Source organism: Taudactylus pleione, unplaced genomic scaffold, assembly GCF_031769625.1.
Source record: "Taudactylus pleione unplaced genomic scaffold, aTauple2 ptg000094l, whole genome shotgun sequence".
Taxonomy (NCBI): domain Eukaryota; kingdom Metazoa; phylum Chordata; class Amphibia; order Anura; family Myobatrachidae; genus Taudactylus; species Taudactylus pleione.
In genome coordinates, this window is record NW_028284496.1 from 1,087,879 (window position 1) to 1,111,468 (window position 23,590).

A 23,590-nucleotide genomic window follows, 5' to 3' on the forward strand; every position below is an offset into this window, starting at 1 on the left:
TAGGGACAGACCCCTTTCACACTGCGGCGCCAACCCAGGTTCTGCAGTGACCCGAGTCTTCCGGCGTTGCAGTGGACGCTTGGAGATGATGTAATCTCGAAGCGCCACTAAAGCCGGCCAATAAGTGCATCATGACTGTAAGTCCATTTGTGGGGGTCAAATATACTTATTTCTGTACATTCATGCATACCAATATGCACCCATATGTAGAACTGAGCATATATTAGGCTGGGTACACAGCAGACCGATCCGTCATCTGGGTGGCCAATTGGTAAGCTATACACACTAACCAATCGGCCGCTCGATGTGCTTAAGCTGACATTACAACTGGACGGGCTTTTATATACAGACCATTGAAACTCTGTTGTATTATAAACAGTTACTATTAACAGACTTAGGGCCTGATTCAGCACGGATCGCAGTTGCTAATACGCACACAATTGGCCGATTTGTTACCTTCTGCGAACCGGCCGATGCAAATTACCCACTGGGATGCCCTGCGCAGTGTGAGGTCTCATAGCGTGCGTGGCCGTTAGTAATTTCTGAGTAAGGTCAGGGCTTGTGCAAGTGTGCCTATGGGTCTGACGGTACTCGATTGTACCGATGGTTTCGCTCTTCTGCTAAGTATTACGTATGTGCGTATTGTAAAGTGGGCGTCCTTATGTGGTGCTGAGATTGCATTGCGATGGCAGTGCTTTGGCTTGCTATCGCAGCTGAACTGCGTGCGTACGCAGCATTGCGATCCGTAGTAAATCAGGCCCTTAGATACTTTGAAGCATAAATGCCAAAACAATAATAACATGAAAGTATTATTGGCAAACCTTGCATTTGCTTTGAATTGTGAAAATTTAATGGAATGAACTCTGGGCCTGATCCAATCGCTATTCTGCTTATACGCACGCAACGCAGTTGCTAATATCAGCGATGATATGTAAATATTTGCATTCGCATTGCGATCACAGCCTAACATGAGGACGCTCACTTCCCCTTACATCCGTATACTTGGCCAACATAGCGAAACAATCGGTAACATCGAGTAACATCGGACCCATATGCAGAGTTAAGGCAGGTCAGACCTCACTCAGGAATCGCAGCGCACGCTATGAGGCCTCAGGCTACGTATGGTATCGCAGTGAATAAGTTATGCACACCCCACGCACTGGCACGCCTGCGTTTGGCACTTCCTGTCAATCACTCTGCCATGGGTCTGTGTAGCCTCGGCGATCGCTTTCCCAATCGTAGTGGCTGGTTCGCACACTGCGATGCATGCTCAGTACGCAACTATCAGCCGATAGCGTGCGTAAAAGCAACTGCGTTCCTTGCTGAATCAGGCCCTCTCTGTATTTAATACTCAGTCTTTGGCTTTTCTTGGATGTTTTTAGATTGTATGCTGTCCTTCCCGAGACCATTCCAGTTGTTTCTGTGTCTTTTATATTGTTCTGGACCTTAATTGTGCAGTTGCATTTTTGATTAAGCCCCAGTTTTCCCACTTATGTTATATTTCTATTCTTCATCCTGAAACCATGTCATTTTACCATACAGTATAGACCACCTGCTTCCTGAACATATCTGGAAAAAACTGACCAATAGTATGTCATTCACTTACAGCTTTGTGTACCATTGTTTGTGACGTTCCCCCAGTTACCTTATCATGACATACAAGTGACCTTTTAACATTTCAAACAGGATGTAGTTATGATCCCGGCGCTAAGAAAGCCAACGCCGGAATCCCCGACACCGGCCAGAATCACGGCTCCAGCATCCCAGCCGCTGATATCCTGCCGGTAAGTTTTAGGGGAAGGGTTAGGCGCTAGGGGGAGGTTAGGCTCCGGGCCGGAGGGTTAGGTTTAGGCTGTGGGGAGGGAGGGTTACGTTTAGGGGAAGGGTTAGAGTTAGGCACTAGGGGGAGGTTAGGCTGCGGGGCGGAGGGTTAGGTTTAGGCTGTGGGGAGGGAGGGTTACGTTTAGGGGAAGGGTTAGGCACTAGGGGGAGGTTAGGCTGTGGGGCGGAGGGTTAGGTTTAGGCTGTGGGGAGGGAGGGTTACGTTTAGGGGAAGGGTTAGGCACTAAGAGGAGGTTAGGCTGTGGGGCGGAGGGTTACGTTTAGGGGAAGGGTTAGGCACTAGGGGGAGGTTAGGCTGTGGGGCGGAGGGTTAGGTTTAGGCTGTGGGGAGGGAGGGTTACGTTTAGGGGAAGGGTTAGGCACTAGGGGGAGGTTAGGCTGTGGGGCGGAGGGTTAGGTTTAGGCTGTGGGGAGGGTTAGGTTTAGGCTGTGGGGAGGGAGGGTTACGTTTAGGGGAAGGGTTAGGGTTAGGCACTAGGGGGAGGTTAGGCTGCGGGGCGGAGGGTTAGGTTTAGGTTGCTGGGGTGGAGGGTTAGGTTTAGGCTGTGGGGAGGGAGGGTTACGTTTAGGGGAAGGGTTAGGGTTAGGCACTAGGAGGAGGTTAGGCTGCGGGGCGGAGAGTTAGGTTTAGGCTGCTGGGGGGGGAGGGTTAGGTTTAGGCTGTGGGGAGGGAGGGTTACGTTTAGGGGAAGGGTTAGGCACTAAGAGGAGGTTAGGCTGTGGGGCGGAGGGTTAGGTTTAGGCTGCTGGGGGGGAGGGTTAGGTTTAGGCTGTGGGGAGGGAGGGTTACGTTTAGGGGAAGGGTTAGGGTTAGGCACTAGGAGGAGGTTAGGCTGCGGGGCGGAGGGTTAGGTTTAGGCTGCTGGGGGGGAGGGTTAGGTTTAGGCTGTGGGGAGGGAGGGTTACGTTTAGGGGAAGGGTTAGGCACTAAGAGGAGGTTAGGCTGTGGGGCGGAGGGTTAGGTTTAGGCTGCTGGGGGGGAGGGTTAGGTTTAGGCTGTGGGGAGGGAGGGTTACATTTAGGGTTAGGGTTAGGCACTAGGAGGAGGTTAGGCTGTGGGGTGGAGGGTTAGGTTTAGGCTGCTGGGGGGGAGGGTTAGGTTTAGGCTGTGGGGAGGGAGGGTTACGTTTAGGGGAAGGGTTAGGGTTAGGCACTAGGAGGAGGTTAGGCTGCGGGGCGGAGGGTTAGGTTTAGGCTGCTGGGGGGGAGGGTTAGGTTTAGGCTGTGGGGAGGGAGGGTTACATTTAGGGGAAGGGTTAGGCACTAAGAGGAGGTTAGGCTGTGGGGCGGAGGGCTAGGTTTAGGCTGCTGGGGGGGAGGGTTAGGTTTAGGCTGTGGGGAGGGAGGGTTACGTTTAGGAGTAGGGTTAGCCTACTTACTGGTAGGTATCAGCATTGTTTCCCAGTTGGCATGCCGGCGTCGGGATTGTGAGTGCCGGGATCCTGAGTGCTGGGATCCCGTACCCAACCCCATCTTACTAATTTTGTTAAATGTAGCTTATTATGCTGCCTTTATTATCCTGCCCGCTTAGTGCTGATGCCTCTCTCGCCGTACTGCTTGGCACCCAGTGTTTGGAGACTGATGACTTTTCTTTGATGAGCTCGGGGTTAGTAGAGACTGCGCCAGATTTGGGGAACGGCCATACAGGCCCAGGCCTTCTGTGTGCCGCTTTCCCTGTTTTATTTGCGTCTCTAATGTCACTGAGGGCGGGTAAGCTGCTGTGCCGGGGCACATATCTGCCTGTTTAAAAATACCCCCCCAAAAAAATGTCCTAATGTGTATTTGATTTCCTTGCGTCTTAAAGCCTGAATGAGCTCACGTACAAACGCGTCTCACTGCATGGTTGTCCGCTACAAGCTGATTGGATGAGCCAGATCAAAAGTCACTGCGCCCAAGAGAACTGTGTAAGTTTTCCAGACATCCTCGTAGGACTGGGAATTAAGTGGTGACCAACTTGTTCTGGAAGGTCCATATGTCCTGGTGAATACGACAAAGTCAGACTGATCACTGTTATAGAAGGTGTTTGTAAATAGTGTCACCTGCTTGTTGGTATGTTAGTGCCGGGTATTGTCTTATATACCATCACATGGTTGTGATGCTATGGCTATTGGCCATCGCATGACTTGATTTTATGTCGGAAGCCCTGCATTCGATGCCGGGCTTCCATTGTCCATCGCTAAGAAATCCCGCCCATAGACTGTTTCACCCTTGTTAGGGCTCTTGGGTGCAGGATAGCTTTTCCTTCTCATAAGGCTCTGAGTATGTTTTCACCGGGATGCGGTTAGGATCCCGATAAGCGGGATGCCGTCTGCCAGAACCACAGCATTGGAATCCCGATCACCGAGACAACACCGGCGCCGAAATCTTGACATGACTCGGGATGCCGACGTCGGGATCCCGGCAGACGGCATTACCATCGTAAGGACACCGGAGAAAGGTAAGTATCAGCCGCGGGGGAGAGTTAGGGTTAGGCACTAAAGGGGGAGGGTTAGGTTTGGGCACTTACCAGGAGGGTTAGGGTGCGGGGTAGGTAGGGTTAGTATAAAGGTGCAGGAAAGGAGGGTTAGGGGGGTAAATGGGACTTGGGAACATTACTTACCATTTCCCTGTCTGGATTTTAACCACAGGAATGCCGCTATCAGTGTACTGACAGCCGGCATCCCGTCCATCGGTGTTTCATAACGATTCCGTTTTCACCATATATTCAATAAATTCTTATTTATTCTTCATTATATCTTTCCTGCCATTGTAAGCCAATACGGGGACAACAGATTCATCAAGCTTACTAGTAGATTAATAGAGAGCTTTTCATTAATTAATTATGTTTTAAACATCGTGTCAACTAGACAAATCTTTCTTTTGATGGTACATGACCGATCCACTATTATACAAAAGTTGTATCGTATGCAGGGGAATTTGTATTCTGTGCCAAAGATTGAAGACCCTAAGGGAGCAATCCAATTTACCGTGAGGGGTGCGAATCGGGTGGAGGTTGCAGTTGCCACGGCATTCAAACGCTGACAATGGCACCGCATCTCGTGGCTCTTTCTCCGGCTGAACTCGCTGAATTTTGTACGCAGCCCTATGAGGCTGTGCACAGTTTTGGGCGAGTTCAGGCTGCTGTCAAGTGTGGCCGTTGTCACGGTGACTCACACCACGCGTATAATTAGATTGACCCCTAAATTTGGCCTAATTTAATGTTTGTTTGACCTAACTTTATGTTGTTTTGTTTGTTTACGACACAAACAATTGTCAGATATTTCTCTCCACTATTCTCTGGTCTTGAAAATGTTTTTGGGCCTCGCTGTGACTTCGCACATGTCGAGTGGTCTGGCACGCTCTCTCTTGTTCGGGAATGTCTTGTTTATTTTTTCTTAACACGTAGAGTACCAGAGCGCGCCAGAGCTTTCCGATAACCGGTCAGTGATTTAGGAGGCAAAAATGAGCCATTTAAAAACTGTACAAAAGTCATTATTACCAGTTATTTTTATAGCGCACTCATATTCCGCAGCGCTTTACAGCGAATTTTTTGTCCATTCACATCAGTCCCTGCCCCAGTGAAGCTTTCAATCTATATTCCCTACCACATGTAGACACACACACTAGGGTTAATTTTTTTATTTTTGGTGCGGTCCAATTAACCTACCATTATATTTTTGGAGTGTGGGAGGAAACCCGGAGCACCCGGAACAAACCCACGCAAGCACAGGGAGAATATACAAACTCCACACAGTTCGAGCCATAGTGGGAATCGAACCCATGACCTCAGAGCTGCCCATTATAGTTACAGCATATCTATGGGAACACAACATAAGGGGTACCTGGCCAATGTAAAAGTCCTTCATTCTGCTGTGTAGTTTATTACAATAATAAAAATAACCTGTTTGGGTCTCTCGTGCAAATATCAAATTTAAAAAAAAAAAAAATTCTAACTGAAACTTTTGTAATGTTTTGAGGAGAAAGAAGAAAAAACTAAAAATAAAAAAAAGGAGGGAAAACGGGGAAGATGGAAAGATTGGTGGAATAAGGGAGAGGAGGCAAAGTGGGAGGGAGGAGAGAGGAGAATGCAATGTCTGGGGGAACATAGCTGGGCGAGGAAAAGAGGAAGTTTCGGAAGGAGCTGCGAGACATATGGGTGGAGAGCGAGAAATAGAATGGAAAAAAAATTTGTTAAAAAGGAGGAGTGGAAGACGACAATAGGGGAGGGGGGGGGTTAGCCAGCGATGACAGATAAAACGTATCTTGAAATGGAAGGAAGAAGGGGAGAGTGTAAGAATAGAGAAAGCTTGAAGCCTAGGTGACACAAAATTACAAGTGGAGCGTTAACTATGTATCTGAGATTAGATAAAAGCAACTGAACACAGGCCTGACCGGCAGCGGAACAAAAGTACGAGCTGGGCTAGAAACGTAACGGAGCGAAAAAGGGAGACGTAAGAAGAGCTAATAGAAAAATCTTATAAAGGGGGTAATGGAGAGAACGGGTATAAACTGAGAGTCACCAGGTATTTAAAAGCGAGGAGAACAAGCAGTCTGAGAAAATAACATAATAAGAGCAGAGACGGCACTGTGAGGAGAAGGGACAACGAGAGGAATAGATTGCACGCTAACCAGCCTGTTGCTGCCAAGCTAATCTGCCAGTCTGTGCCAATGTGTCACCTGAATTTTATCTGCCTGTTTCCCTTTGTTCCTTCTAGTTGCGACGCAGACTGTCCAGGGGGAGGGTGGAGGAAGGAAAAGAGAGGCCGCGAAAAAAAATGCAACACCGCCTTCAGTGTCATGGCACAGGGCCCAGTGACTCCGCCCCCACCAGGCAGCCTGTAACATGGCCGTCGCTCCTCAGCTGTGCCAGGGGCGAGGACGCATGGGAGCACAGGGGTAATAGGAAGCAGTGGATAAGGTAATTTGGGGATGCGGGAATGAGGTAATGTAACGCACTATTCTCTCTGTCTGTGTTCCTATTCCCGTCCGTAACCTGTCCACGGTTCAGATGATGCCGAAAAACTGTTTTGCAGTAAAACCCACAGATTCTAAGTCACGCAGATGACTGTGAGATGAGTTACAACTAAATATTGTATTGCTATAAACATGTCACATCGGAAAGGGTGCAACGAGAGAAATTAACTTCACCACGCGTGCACAGATTTCCCCGCAGATTTCCGTCTTCTCTCTTAAGTCACAAACTTTTAGCACAGGTTCTGGTTCCCATGTCTCTGTACCCTCCAAACACAGACTGGGTTCTGTACAATGTCCAGTATCTGTTTTGCTGGTTGCCATAAACCCGTAGATCCGAACTTGTGCTGTGCCTCTCTCACAAGCTCGAGTGTGCGGGTCTGTGTCGGCTTAGCTAGGGCTGCGTAAGTAATATATGATGGCCTGGTCCACCTCACCTGTACACAGGTCTGGGTTCTTACTCAGTGGCTACTAAGACTCCAGAGTTGGTAGCTCGCTGTGGCCGTCTGAGTTCTCCGCCTTGCGGTTCTTCCGTGTCAAAGACTTAATGCACCTTTTGTGGTATGGAAGACCTGGGTTTTTCGCATTTTAAAACATGAAATCTCTATCAGTGGCTTCCTGTGGTTTCTTCTCCTGCTTTTCCTCCCTGTAAGGACCATGAAAGGCCCTGTGCCCATCAAACAACTCACCCACCGGATCATGGGGGTCTCTGCTGGGTAAGCTCCGGGATGAGGTAGTAGGTTGTATAGTTGAGGATAACACCACAGGAGATAACTGTACAGCCTCCTATCTTTCCCCGGGGCTTTGCCATGACGTCGAAGTTGGAGTCGTTCGACCTGGACATGGGACCCTACCGACAAGTAAGCTGCAACATCCAACAGATCATCCGTTCTACTCTGAGAGGGGTACAATTGGCAAATGCTAAACGTGGGGGGTAGTGGTGGCAGACGTGAGACAAATGTGCGGCCCTTGAATAAGAGCCAATAGATGAAGGCGAGGGTCACAAGTCATGGTAATTCAGATAAAGTGGAAACGGGGCAACTGAAGTTTCAGAAAGAAGACACCTTAGGGGGCGATGCAATTCTGAGCCACTTGCGGTCATGATTTACGGCTGCGCACGACTCTCTGGACTACGCTAGCCCGACATCGCAGATTTCCTGCGCACCTGCGTGTTTTACCGGTGAAACGGTCGGAACCCTGGCAACTCCCTCGCAATGCTCAGAACTGAATTGCCCCCTTAGTATCTGTTTCATAGGAGTGGAACTCCTGTTGTTATTCGTCTTGATCCTGCTGCATAGAAGGACATTATAAAATGCCGTATTTCCCATTTTCAATGTTGTTCACTGCATGTTGTTCACTGTTGTTCCTTATGGCTAACATTGAGAGCTTTTCTAGTAGTCATACATCCTGTTTAGTTACAGACTTTTACTCTATAAACCTGTTTTTACTGAGGACATTATATGTCTTTCTCAGCCTGTACAGTGACCGAATGGCAGAGTCACAGACTGCGGGATCATTTTGAATCTTTTGTGTCTGCAGTGCCGTGCAGCGGCTGGCTGCCTGATGGCTGCCTGATTTTTCAGTCTATATGTGGGTCTCAAAAGCCAGATGCTCGGTGCTGTGGCGCCACCTGCTGTTTCCCCAGCAGCTGCACACAGGACTATAGCCAGACCTCAGTCCTTTAGCGACCTCTGCCGCACTTTGGTGAAACTTCGCCATCAGACGTTAGCCCTGCAGTGCCCCCTGGAGCGACCTGCATTGCAAGTCGGCAGGTAGCTAAATGCTCTCAGCCTGCGAGCTCACGTTCAACAGGGGCAGACGGGGGTTATGCCTAAACACGTGGAGAAGACCTGTATCCCCTAGGTTTATTTGCAAATCAAAAGCTTATATTAAGTCTGTAAATAGTATATTTAAAAGGGCAGGGACTCGTGTACATAGGGGCTCATTCAGCACGGATCGCACGTCTGCAATCGCACCCGTCTGCAATCGCACCCGCTCGCTGAGAAATGATGCAAATGAATGCGATCGCAGTACGATCGCAGTACTATACCAAGACACCCACCACAGTATAAAGCCGTCCACTTCCCGCAAGTCAGCGAAAACATCGAGTAACATCGGACCCATACGCACAGTTGCGGTTGAGCTGACCCTGACTCTCAAACTACGAAATTTCCTGTCGCCATCTAGACCTCTGGCTGCGTATGCTTAATTATGCACGCCCCTGTAACGGTGTTCAAACGCACAGGCACGCCTGCGTTCCTCTGACCCCCCCCTCCTCTCTCCACCCCAAACCGGTGCTTCCTGTCAATCACTCTGTTGATGCCTCTGCACATCAGCTACATTCACGATTGCAGCGGCCGGTGCATACGCGTGCGCAGAACGCAAACATCGGCCGGGTGTGTGCGTCCGCAGACTCGCTATCCAAGCTGACCGAGGCCCATAGTGTGCATGCTCTTATTCTTGCCGTTATTCTAATTCATGTTTAACAACCTACTAACCTCCTAGGAGTTGTGGCACTACAACTCCCAGCATGCCCTGGATTGGTGCAGTAAAAAGTGGAACTGGTTCCAAACTTAAAAAGAAAACAGAAAACAAAAATTACCTAAATTGACTGTCCTGAGTTTACTAGGGGCCGTGCCAGTCTGTGCACCAATAAAAGAACTCGCCCACTCTGAAGCATGATGCCTGCTGCCAGGGGATCTCCTAGCTGAGATGGTATATTGTATACTTGTGGGTAACCCCCACAGGAGCCTCCTACCTCTTCCTGTCCGTCACATCGGAGTGCAACGTGTGCAGGTGTTTCAATAGAGGATGTACACACTCACAATTGGTACACCTGGGTTTATGTATTCAGACGACCCGGCAGACAGATTCGCAGACCTTCACAAATAAACCGTCAGACATTAGTGTGAGGGAAGGATGACAGTCGTCAGCTAGAAAACAATATAGAGCTTTGCAGACGCTCAGCCATGCAACATCCGTAGCCCCCTTTAAAAAATAAAACAAAAACACGCCAAGACAAACATGGACATATGTTGGCAGCTACCTAATAAATATAACGCCACGAAAAGGCACAGGCAGATTGGCACACGCCACAGCAACAGCAGCGCACAACCGCACAGGCAGACGACTGCTTTGTAGATATGTATATTCCAGTCTCGGGCAATATGACCGTTAACTACCTGTAACAGGTGGCAATTTGGTTCTGCTAGTGTTAAGGATTAGCATTTAAAACCACCACATCGTTAAAAAGGGTTTACTACAGGGTAGTGATGCTGCGCAGCACGTTATCGGTGGGACGGATAATGCTCTGCAATGCGCCACCTTAACGTGACAGCGAAGAGTTAACGCTTTTTGGACATACATCCAGAATATCTCTCCACCTTTACTTCTTCTGCTACCTTGCCACACACAGAGAGAGAGAGAGAGAGAGAGAGAGAGAGACAGGCCCTCCCTCTCCTGTCTTGAGCCAGACAAGTTTAATAAATCCCCCCCATCCTGAGCAGAGCCGCATTGCGCTTTCTGCCTGTCTGGAAATGAAAGGCAGCCCAGGGGGCGGGGATAGAGCAGGGAAGGAGGGGAGGGATGGAGCGAGGGAGAATGGAGAGAGAGACACAGGGGGGGGGTTTGGAGGATGGGGAAAGAGCTCGGTGAGGATGAAGGAAGAGAGGATGGTCAGAGACAAGGAAATGAAGAAGGCTAACAGGTATTGGGGAGAATGGGGGACGCACAATAAGCTTAGCCTGCTGCTGCGGGAGAAAAACTGGGAGCGGGGAGAATTCGGGATAAGAGGAATGCACGGGAAAGGGGAGATTATTTCTGGGCAGTGAATAGGAATGCAGGAGCCAGACAGGTGTTCAATACGAGGATGAATGAAATCTATGATGAGGCGGATCAGACTGCACAGGCAGCGTAGGGGAGAGCACACGGCACGTTGGAGAGCGAGGCGGCTGCTGAATACGTAACGCATGAAAGGGGAAAGGAGACAAAGAGGTAGCGGATGAGAGCAGCAGGTGGATAATGGACAAAGGTACAGAGGAATGCAGAGCCACAATGGCGAGCACGGTCATTCCACAGGGATTTGTACGGCTAGGAAGAAACATGAAAGAGAACTGCGGACAAATGCACGGGAGGACGAGGCGACAGTAACGTAGCATAATAGGAGCACAGGCAGATAGTAATGAGGAAGAGGCATTGGGTTCATTAGCTCAGTAACTGGAAAAGAGCAGACGCTCTATACAACAGGGTACAGACATGGCATACACGTACAGGTGTCCCAGAGGCCTGCGGATTATTGGGCACAATAGACAGCCAGCTACCTGTGACAGCAGCACAGACAGGTCCTAGCTGCACGCAGCGCACAGCAGGCAGTGTGCCTGGGATTGTCAGCTCCTGCATGTAGAGGGGTGAGAGTGTATGTGAGGGCAGAGGAGGGGGGGTGGGATAGGCTGGCTCATGACGCTCTCTCCCTGCACAGACTGAGGATGGAGACAGACACACAGCACTGGAGAGAGTGGGGCACAGGCAGCTGCAGGTCAGGTACAGAGTAGGAATCGTCTCTGGTGGATGCCAACCAGTGTCTGCGATGCTTTCCCTGTCTGTGTGTCTGTATGTGTGATGTGCTGGCTGTGATGTCTATTGTGCCTGTCTGTGCTGCATACTATAATACTATAGGTGTGTGTGTAATATATACTGTGTGTGTTTATATATACATATAATGTTCATCTTTTGTTCCCCTCATTCTAAATTCTTCTATTTTTTTTATTTTACTTAGCCGTGCGTGAACATGTCTTGTTTAGTCTATAGGTCTATATATGTCTATATGGTTGTTTATATGCATTGCCTTTGGGTAGTATAGCTGTATATAGCTTATGTCTGTCTGTAGAGATACGCAGCGGTAGACAGCTATGCTCTAATCATAGACACGCAGTCTCCGTCTGTGTCTATGGGTTAATGCTTGGCTATGTTACTTCATCTTTTCCCATATCACACATGCAGGCAGGTGTAGTCTGGTATCAGGTCACAGTCTTCTCTACAGACGTCTTTTCACTGCATCTATCTCTGTGCACTGTGCTTGTCTCTTTCTGTACCAGAGCTCGTGGTTCTGTACGTGTTCAGCAGACAGAAGGACGGGTTTCAGCCATAGACAGATTGTGTATCTTGTTCTCCAGTCAGTCACAATTTCTGCCATTGGTGGTTATTAATATTCCGTTGGCGGTCCAGTTGCCATTTTGCGCATTGTCTGTGCCTCCGTCTGCTTGTGCCACTTCCAAGCCGGTCTGGCTACACCTTTGATATTTCGTGTCTGCCTCTCTTTGTTACCTATATCCCCGCATGCAGGTGTGTGTCTGGCAGCTAGTGGGTAAGTCAGTCTGCACTGTAGGTGGGTAAGTCAGTCTGCACTGTAGGTGGGTAAGTCAGTCTGAGCCTTGCCGGTCTCGAATTGAACGTGTTTTTATTCCCCCTGTATTTATGCATTGGTTTCAGTATTTCTGTGAGGTAACCTAGTAAGTAATTATATGTGTACAGCAGATTGTGTCCGCGCCTGTCTGTGATTTTTCAGCGTGACTGTCAGACAGTGCGCAGGAAAGCGTATATACATTTAAACAGTCAGGTCGTACATTTCGTTTTATATAGATTTTTTATTAAATGTACAAAGCATATACGTACATTTTGCACGATCCTATATAGTTTAACGTCCACTAGACAATGATCATGTTGTGGGGGGTGGGGGGTTCTGCTGCAAAGAGACGCCCACATCTGGCGTCCATTTTGCACTTAACTACCTTTTTCTTTTTAATACATTTCCCTTTTGGCAATATTTTCAGACCAACAGACAGCTCGTGCCTGCGTGAGGGGCGTGGGTCGCCAAACCTCGCCCCTGCCGCCAGTGTCGCCCAGACAGGCTGAGGTCTCCTTGGACCGAAGAACATTGCATGGGGATGAGGAATGACATGGAAGCAGGCCATCCCATTATACACTTCCTGCAACCACTCCCTAGATTGCAGGCAGGGCGAAGCCAGGACAGGCTTTAGTGGGGGGCTCAATCTCTCTCAGCTACCCAAGGGGCAAATCTCTGACACCTGTTATACGGCTGAGATGGCTACTTACCTATAATCCTGAGTAGTTCCTATATCGCAGCTGTTCTGATGATCCAGTGGTTTTAATGGCTTTAGGTGGCATTTCTTGCAGAACACAATGGGATGTAAATCACACCCAATAAAGGGGTTTTCCTTGTTAACTTATTTCGGGGAGTTTTTTTAGCAGAGAATGTGAGCCATTGACTTTATATCTTGTTACGATGATAGTGAATAGCATCACCCCAGCTCATCCTTTAACACCTTTTCATCCTGTGCCTTAGCCCAAGATTCCTGAGCGTCCCTCTGCTGAACGTCCGGATGGCGGTGACGAGATCCAATAGGTAAGACAACGGGGCTTATTGAGGTGTGGGTGGATGTCTGTGCTAGATAATTCCAGTTAGAAGCTAATTTGGTTGCTTTAATCACCTTATCCCATCTCCGAGGCTTGATACATTTCCCCTTGTGTGTGGTGTCCCCTGAGCTCAATCGCAACAACCCCTGCGCCAGACAATGGTGAAGGCGTGCGCTCCATTGTTGTCTGACACGCAGCGCTCTTCAGCAGTAGCGTCTGTCTAGGAGCTGGCCGAGTGATTCCCAATACCTGAATAATCAAAGTTAAGTAATGAGATCCAGTACATACCTATATACAGATCAATAACTATCAATGACGATCTGTATATACAACACAGCCTAGAAACGCAATACAAGCTATTATATTATTGCTAACATACACACTAAATACATATATATGTATTATATATATATGTATGTATGTATATATATCGCATCACACGTACCTCGATAAAGGAGCCGGTCGGGCTCTGAAACGTTGGTGTAGAAGACACAAGATAATTCTTCAAGTCCCGGAGTGGCGCCTGTGTCTTTCTTATGATGGACGTGTGATGTTTTACTTATTTTTCAAGAAGGCACCAGGGCGGCAGTTTGTGACATGTGGACCTAGGAGTGCCGGTACTTCACAGCGTTATAAATATATATATATATATCTATATATATATATATATATATATATATTTAAGGGTGCCAGTAAAAGATTTTTTGTTGTAAATCTACTTGAAGCTGCAGTCTGTGCAGATCAGGAAATACAGGTTACACTGGGCAACCCGTGCCATTATGCCAGTCCCAACACTCAACACAACACGGACCGAATGAGAATTTTGAACACAATTATTGCTTGTTTATTTAAATAGCTCCATTAAAAATGCATTGTTACAAATAAAGGGAAATGATCATTCAATTTTCCGCAATACTCTTTGGGGAATATTTACTAAAGTGCAGGTTTTTAGAAACGGTGATGTTATATATATAAGGTATTTAGAAAGGAAGGCACTTAAAAGGGACTTTAAAATAAAACTTAGCTTCTGAAAAATCCATTTTGGCCCTGGACATTACATTATAGTTAATGAGAGGTTCCGGATCTGAGTTCCTGCTGAAAAATAGCCCTGGTAATAGCTCGAATCTGATTGGTTGCTATGGGCAACAACTCTACTTCTAAAAACCTGCACTTTAGTAAATATACCCCTTTTGAATTTACCAGCCCCATGCTGATGAAAATATATAAATATACTGAACACGCACAAGGACATTGATACTGATCATGGGTGAGTAGACGGATCCCCCTCTAAACATTACACGCCTAATATGGCTGCCAGTACTGCTCACTCCTTAACCCTTGCCTTACTGCAGATGCCTTTAGTCAGAATGCGATGGGAGGCCTCTCCAACTCAAAGACACTTTCTTTCTGGTGCTAAACGTAGGAGCCTAAACACAGCAATTCCGAAATCAAAATAATTAAAAGAGTGACAAATGCAATTACTACGTGCAGTAGAGGCTTATCTATTACAATGTAAAGTGGGATTTTTAAACCGTATTTGGATGAATTACTAAAGATCGCTCAGGAATCGTGCACGTAATGTCATAAACCACCAGCGATGCGCGCTCCCGTTGGTCGTTCTCTAAATTGTCCATCGCCTGAACATGCCGGCCAATCTGTGGATAACGACAGCTTCGCCATGTTCAGGAGTGAAAGAGGATGCCTACACTGACCGACTGATCTTTCAGTGTAGGCACTGCAGGGGGACAGGAACGACGGTATGATTCCGATGTAATCGTACTGTCTTTCCTGATCGCCTAGTGTGTACGCACTCTTACCAATCCAACTTATGGTATGACTATACATATAATATTACCCTGTCGTAAGAATTCTGGTGTGATTGCATTTATATTGTGTCACCTGTGTGTACTAAAGCCTTGGAGAGAGATAAAGTACCAACCATTCAGCTCCTATCATTTTTCAAACAGCCTGTAAAGTGACAGGAGCTGATTGGTTGGTACTTATCTTTCTCCATTTTATCTCTCCCCAAGGCTTAGTGAATAGACCCCAAGGAATGAATAGGTAAGCGGAACATAATATGGATTCAGAAATACTAACCCTTCATTATAATACAGGACAAGTAACACGTCTAATTGTAAACATCAGTCAAAGGCCTTAAAATGTTATAAATATAGAAATGTGTGGTTCTTACAAAGGCTCCCCTATCCATCCACGGTGATCTGGACTTGTGCGGCAAAACTGAAGGAAGATCCTCTTTAGTGTCAGGATCGGCCATTTTGTGGCCATTTTGCAGCGTCCCTTAGCAGAACCCATAGACTACAGATTTTCCACCCAGCATGTATTTGCGTAGATCTGATTACCCAATGTCCTCAAATAGGCACGTTTAAAGTGGGAGCGGGTAGGTCACCACGTAGCCAAACCAGGCACCAGCATTTTAACCCCTTCGCTGCTGAGTGGTCTCAATCCTGTGCTGAGCCCAGTTTTAGGGTTTAATGTTTACGCTCGTCATGTTCCAACATATATTACCCATTATATTTCTGCCGTACTCGCACAAATGATGCCTTTTTTTTTCAGAAGCCTCTGTATTTTCAGACAACACGGTAGACTCTTTGCCTTTTCTAACACGTCAAATAAAATGCAGCCAAAACGCAAAAAAAAAATAGATAATTGAAAAATTTCAAAAAGAATAACGAAAAGGGAATGCGTTTTTTTGTGTTTTGGTTTAAGAAACACCTTTATGGTTCTTGCTTTGGCCCAAAAATTGCAAAAAATAACAGTATTTTATGCAGAGGTTTTCATAAACAAATCTGCACTTGAAAATGGCAAAACCTTTTTTCTAATAGTTTTTACTAATTTGCTCCATTTCCATTTCAACGCTTATTTTAGGCATGGCTCTTACAGGTATCATCACAGTGTAAAGGGAACTATGGCAAGTCGAAAATTAATAAAAAAAGTGTACCGGTATGTACTGTGCTGCTGGCAACGTATATTATGGAGCCTTATTAGAGAGGATATCTGCAGGTTTCAGGTAGTGACAACTTCACGGAGGTCTGGAAAGACCTTGGAGGCAGATGCTCTTTGACCGTCTCTTGTTATTACCTGCCATGACAGGTCCCCGGGGCTGATGTAATAGCTGATGCAACTTGTGGCTGATCTGCGGGAACTCCTGCTAGTCCTCCCGTATTTTTAAAGAGGCAATCATTTTATAGGCAAAACCAGTTTGGGTTTTGCCTTTAAAATGACTGCCGCTTTAAAAATATTACAAGACTCGCAGGAGTTCTCGCAGAGGCTGAAAGTCGCACCCTATTACATCAGCCCCCCCCCCCCCCCTGTTTTTGGTAGGAGAAATATATATATATAGTAGTGATTCATCTTAATCTGTATTGGACATAGCTTCAGTCTCATCATGACATGCTACGTCTGCATTCCATTCAATGTTGGCCTGTTCTAATCTAAGGGGCGGATTTAATCAGACGCTATGCAATCTCACGCTATGTGCGGCTGCACGCGTTTTTTTTTTTTTTCTTTTTTGCTGCTATATGCCGCATATAGACGGAGATCAAAATTGCATTGAGATCCATGCAGTTTCGTTGGGCATTTTTGAGTGGTAACTTAGGGGGCTGCCATTCGCGCACATATCGGTGTCGGTGACTGTGTCTAAAGACGAAGTTGCGCTGGCATACTGCACCTCCCATAAACAGGTACAATGCCCATTGGTCCGGCCAATGGTGTGTCTTTGTACGCACATTGGCGGAAACGCGCTGCAGCCGCTGGGCATCTCGATAGGTCACCCATCGGCCACGTCATTACGATAAAGATGCAGTAACAGCTGCGCCAAAAAGACGGAGTCGCTACTGATACTGTGTCCACCTCTGAATCCTAACTCTATGTGTTGACAAGCCCAGGATACGTCGTTGGGGCGCAGACTTCCCGGATGTGGCAGAGGGGGTTCCGATAGCCAGGCTGACTAAGCTTCGGCTTATGCAGACTGGCCGAGGGCAGCGACCATCGCCACCGATCTTCACTATGGCGATCCGATTCTGAGTCTACGGATGCAACAATCGGATCGCAGATCCATGCAGGAGGTGTCTATTTTAACCATTAATTCAGTATGTTCTTTAACTCGGGTCCGGCAGATCCCTGGGTGTCCCCCATAGTCCAGCTACGCTGCCTCGTTCTCTAGCCTGCAGCATCTCCTTGATCCGCAATGTCTTTCTGGCAAAGGCCATCTCAGCGGTAGCGAAGGAGTATTGCTGGACAAACATACTACAGCTTACTGAATATATTGGAGTAATATAGACCTTATGGGATCGGGTGTCATTAGGTTAAACGACTACAAGTATAGAATAAGCTGAATTATGTTTTGGTTCCATTTTTGGCTGTGACTTGCTGGACATCGCACACCAGGTCATGCACATGGATCTACGTAGACGGGACTTGTTTATTAGTTTCTTCTCTATGTCGTTCAGTATTATTTCAATCCTAAAACTTGGCCCTCCCCCAAGTGACACTTAATCGATATGTTCCAACTATTGAGGATTTACACCAACGCTGCCCCAGAATCCCGACCTGCAGCAAGGTGAAGAGTCATAGGGGAATATTTACTAATTGCAGATTTACAAATGTGGAGCTGTTCCCCATAGCAACCAGTCAGATTCTGCTGATCGATTATTTAGTACATTCCAGAAAATGATGAAGAAAATACCGTATTTCTGCCATAGGGCAACATCGTATATTGGTGCCACTCATGTCCATAAGCTGAAAATAACTTTCGCAAATTACCGTGTTTTGCCGTTAGTGTGGCTTGGGGTTAAATATATTAATATATTCCAATATTACAATTAAATTCCTTTTCTCCTCAAAGGATGCATGTCATGTCTACGTGATATTGTGAGAGAGTATGTACACGCCTGTAACCTGTCGTCCTTTCTCCCAACAGGCTCCACAGTCATGTCCAGGTAAGGAGGTTGTGGTCTTGTCACCAGCGTCATTAGCCGGCTCGTCTCTCTGTCCCTGAGACCCTTAACCTGTGAGGAAAGGACATCTCACAGGTGAGGTTCTGAGGAGCTGGGCGTCGTTGCATTACTACCAGTGGAAGAGCCGTGACGCCACTAGATGGCAGTGTTCAAACCTCTGACCCTTACACCATACGATTAATTAATTAACCAGTCACTGTCATCTGTATTTTAAACACTGTCCTCTAGGCTGTAAGCTCTCACGAGCAGGGCCCTCCCTACACTCTGTCTTACATCTGTATCTTGTTCCTCCACCTTGTATGTGCATGCTCTGTTTTTATGTATGTTCTGTTATAGCAACTGCCCAGCACCGCAGCACAGACGGTGTAATGGTTAGCATTACTGCCACACAGCACTGAGGTTGTGGGTTCGATTCCCACTATGGCCCGAACTGTGTGGAGTTTGTATATTCTCCCTGTGCTTGCGTGGGATTCCACCGGGTGCTCCAGTTTCCTCCCACACTCCAGAAATATACTGGTAGGTTAATTGGGTCCCAACAAAAAATAGCCTTATGTATGTGGTAGGGAATATAGATTGTAAGCTCCACTGGAGAAAGGGACTGATGTGAATGGACAAATATTACAGAGTTCTACAGAGAATATGTGTGCGCTATATAAATAACTGATAAATAAATGCATAAAATAATGATGATTATATAGCTCCTGCATAATCTGAACAAATATATTAATAAAGCAGACTGGATAGTAACGAACAGATGTAAGAGGGTTTTGCTTTCAAGCTAATATCCTCTACTTAGTGTCCAAGCTGGGATGCCCCACTATTAATACATGGGACATTTATGCTGGTCAGGATGATGTCAGTGGAACATGAGGAGTATTTATCATTTGTTTTAGTGGTCAGATATGTTACTTTTATCTGTAACATCAGTTATCTGTACATACAGGGTGTAGCAAGCTCACACCACACAAGAGAGACCGGAAAGTGAAAATAATCGTCACAGACCAGAGGCTCAGCATAGGCTCAGGCTGGGATACCTCCAGTAATATCATTGCAGATCTCATACAGATTCTGTTCACTCATAACCCAAATGTAGCATCTGTCTAAAATATGAAACAAAGTTCTAGGCTTAAATTCCACAGGTTAATGATATATAAAACAGTACTTTGTAGGTTCCAGGTTTCTTTTATTTGTTTTTGATTCTCTTAAGATTATGGGCCTGATTCAGACCCACTCGCGAGCGGCTGTCTGCTCGCAAGTGGGTCGATGTTATGCACTGAGCATGCGCACGACGGAGGGAGCTCCGTCGTGCGCATGCGCCAGACGCGACGAGCGAAGGAAAGTCCTTCGCTCGTTGTGTCCGATCAAAGGGGGCGTGCTGTCAATGTTGATTGACAGCACGCCCCCTTTGGTGGGCGTGCCGGGGGCGTGCCTCCCTGACGGGGGCGTTCCCACGGGAACGCCTCCCGTCAGAAGCCGGCCCACTGACATCACTAGTGATGTCAGTGGGAGTGATTTTGGCTCTGATAGAGCCAAAATCACTCCGGAGCTTGCGGTTGAAAACCTCAACCGCAGGCTCCGGCTCGCAATTTCGATGGTCGCGATGGTCTCGACCATCGCGACCATCACAATGCACGCTCGTATAGCCTGTGGGTGGTGACCCACAGCTATACGAGCGTCCAGGAGGACGCTCCATTTTCATGGAGGCCGGCCCTCATTCAGAGCGTGCGCTCTGCTCAGAGCGTACGGCTCTGAATGAGGACCTATATTTGAATAAACTGTAATAAAATAAACTGAGCATTGACCGGAGCCTGTGTAAGCTAGCCCTGTTACAGTACCCAGATGCCAATGAAGGAGTTAACTTTGCGGAACACACTGCTGTGTAGCATACGTGCCAGCCTGGTAAAATGGCAGCACACTGGTGGGATTTGCTGGGGAAATAGGTTGTACAAGAAATAATGATCTAATGTATCATAAAAAAAGGAGATGGATATGATGTGTGATAAGTACAACTAATGCATAGGAAAACAATACTGTAACCCATAGCTACCAGAGTTACTATTTCTTCTAGTACAGATTAGAACAGTGATGGGCAACCTGACATACTTCAGGCGTCATTTACGGCCCCACCAACCTTTCAAGATTTATGACAGCCAACAAACGACATTGATACCCCCAAATTACTCATCCAAAAATGTCCCCACATGCCCCTCACTAGCTTTAACATTACACCACATGCCATCATACCCTCCATTTCCCATAATATGACCCCTACATTCCCTCCTCAAATCACATATGTACTCCAAAAGTCCCCCACATGCCACACATTTCACCCATGCCACTCAGACCTCTGCACATGTCTCACCCATGCCACTCAGACCTCTGCACATGTCTCACCCATGCCACTCGGGGGTCTATTTAAGCTTTGGATGGATGCCACTCGGGGGTCTATTTAAGCTTTGGATGGAGATGAAGGGCCTGATTCAGACCCGCTCGCGCTGTGCGCTCGCAAGTGGGTCGATGGCCTGGGCAGTGCGTGCGAACTGCACGTGTGCGAGCCCCGGAGCGAGTGAGAACTTCACTGGCTCGGGGCTCGCAGCAAAACGGGGCGGCTGTTGATTGACAGCTCGCCCCGTTTTGTAGGCGGGTCGGGTGGTGGCTGGCCAAACGGAAGCGTTCCCGAAGTAGTGAACTTCCTGCTCTATTAGAGCAGGAAGTTCACTGGGGCTTGCGGTGGAAGAGACCCTACCACAAGGGTCTTGTTGCAAGCCTGATCGCGACCATTGCCAGGTCGCTCGCAGCTTAGCGAGCGGCCTGGAGGTCGGTAAAAAAAAAACGGCCCACCCTGATTCATAGCGAGCGCCTCTGAATCAGGGCCAAAGTCCCAACCAATCAGCTCCTAACTGACATGTCACAGGCTGTGTTTGAAAATTGACAGGAGCTGATGGGTTGGGTTTTTATCTCCGTTCACTTTATCTCCATCCAAGGCTTAGGAAACAGACCCCATCACATGCTACTAAGACCTTTCCAAGTCATTCAGACCTCTTCACATAACCCTCGCATGCCACCCAGTCCTCCCTGCATACCCCTCATATGCCACTCAGACCTCCCCACATGTAATCCAGACCTCTTCACATATCCCTTAGATGCCACACAGGCCTCCTCACATATCCTCACATGCCAATCAGACCTCTGTGCATACTGCTCACATGCCACTGTCCTCTGTACATCTGCACATACCTCTCATATGCCACCTATGTGCATACCCCTCACATGCCACTCAGACCTCCCCACATGTAATTCAGACCTCTTCACATATCCCTTAGATGCCACACAGGCCTCCTCACATATCCTCACATGCCAATCAGACCTCCTGGGCCTGATTCAGACCTGGTCGCTCTGACAGAGCGCTCGCTCTGAATCAGGGCCGGGCTTTTTTTGTTTTTTGGAGTGGCCTCTTGGCCACTCGCATAGCTGTGGGTGACCACCCACAGCTATTGCGAGCGGCCAGGATGATGGTCTCGATGGTCAAGACCATCGGGCTTGCGACGAGACCCTTGTGGTAGGGTCTCGTGGCCGCAAGCCCCAGAGAGCTTTCGGCTCTAACAGAGCCGGAAGCTCTCCACTGACATCACTGGTGATGTCAGTGGGGCCGCCCCCAAACGGTAGGCGTTCTCATGGGAACGCCTCCGTTTGGGCAGCCACCCCCCCCCGGCCAGCCCACCAAAGCGGGCAAGCTGTCACTCAACATCGACAGCTCGCCCCCTTTGGTGCGAGACCCGGAGCGACGGATTGCCCATCGCTAGCCGGGTCTCGCGCATGCGCACGACGGAGCCGGCTCCGTCGTGCGCATGCGCTGTGGGCCACCATCGACCCGGTTGCGAGCGCTCAGCGCTTGCGACCGGGTCTGAATCAGACCCTCTGTGCATACTGCTCACATGCCACTGTCCTCTGTACATCTGCACATACCTCTCATATGCCACCTATGTGCATACCCCTCACATGCCACTCAGACCTCTATACATGTGTGCATACCCCTCACATGCCACCTCTGTGTGTACCCCTCACATGCCACTTGGACCTCTGCACATACCTCTCACATGTCATTTAGAACACTCCACATACCACTCAGACCTCCGCACATGCCTCTCAGACCCCTCCTTCCCACACACACACACACACACACACACACATCACAACCTTTGCACATGCCTCTCAGACCCCAATTTCCCATACACACACACACATCACTCAGACCTTTGCACATGCCACTCTGGTCGCTGCTCATATTCCAGTGCATACCCTCGCATGACACTCAGACCTCCCAACATACCATTCACATGCCAATCAATCTGCACATACTGCTCAAATGCCACTCGGGCCTCCTAACATGCCATTTAGACCTCTTCACATACCCCTCACATATCACTCAGACCTCCTCATATACCCCTCACATGTCACTCAGACCTCCCCTCATACCCCTCACATGTCACTCAGACCTCCCCTCATACCTCTCACATGTCACTCAGACCTCCCCTCATACCCCTCACATGTCACTCAGACCTCCCCTCACATGTCACTCAGACCTCCCCTCACATGTCACTCAGACCTCCCCTCATACCCCTCACATGTCAATCAGACCTCCCCTCATACCCCTCACATGTCAATCAGACCTCCCCTCATACCCCTCACATGTCACTAAGACCTCCCCTCATACCCCTCACATGTCACTAAGATCTCCCCTCATACCCCTCACATGTCACTCAGACCTCCCCTCATACCCCTCACATGTCACTAAGACCTCCCCTCATACTCCTCACATATCACTAAGCACCTGAATCAGACCCGGTCGCTAAGAAGCGTTCGCTCGTAGCTGGCCGAGTTTCGCATCCTGCGTTTGCATCGCAATGCGCGTGCACGAACCAGTGCGAGAGATCGAGAAGCGTTCACTCGCTGCGCATAGACAGCCCAGCAGAGGGAGTGACAGGAGGAACAGTTTGTGGGTGGTAACAGGGGCAGGCCACTAGAAACGGGAAGTGGAGGTGGCGAGCGGCCAGGAAGATGATCGCGATGGTCAAGACCATCGCAACCATCGGGCTTGCGACGAGACCCTTGTGGTAGGGTCTCATTGCCGCAAGCCCCAGAGTGCTTTCGGCTCTAACAGCCAAAATCACTCCCACTGACATCACTTGTGATGTCAGTGGGGCCGGCCCCAGACGGTGGGAACGCCTCCATCTGGGCAGCCACACCACCGGCCCGCCCACCAAAGGGGGCATGCTGTCACTCAACATCGACAGCATGCCCCCTTTGGTACGAGACCCGGAGTGATGGTTTCGCTATCCGGGTCTCGCGCTTGCGCACGACGGAGCCGGCTCCATCGTGCGCATGCGCAC

At 48.3% G+C, this 23,590-nt stretch overlaps 1 protein-coding gene across 1 annotated transcript in view; it reads left to right on the forward strand.

Annotated features, from left to right (window-relative positions):
• Nucleotides 1-18,943, forward strand: part of LOC148526744 (uncharacterized) — a 41,517-nt gene extending 22,574 nt beyond the window's left edge. Inside the window, exons 3-5 of the mRNA XM_088469822.1 lie at nucleotides 6,537-6,739; nucleotides 13,154-13,213; nucleotides 18,164-18,943. Coding sequence (XP_088325948.1) covers nucleotides 6,537-6,739; nucleotides 13,154-13,213; nucleotides 18,164-18,218 — 318 coding nt within the window. The 3' untranslated portion in view covers nucleotides 18,219-18,943. The remainder of the gene's footprint in view (nucleotides 1-6,536; nucleotides 6,740-13,153; nucleotides 13,214-18,163) is intronic.
• Nucleotides 18,944-23,590: the final 4,647 nt, after the last annotated feature.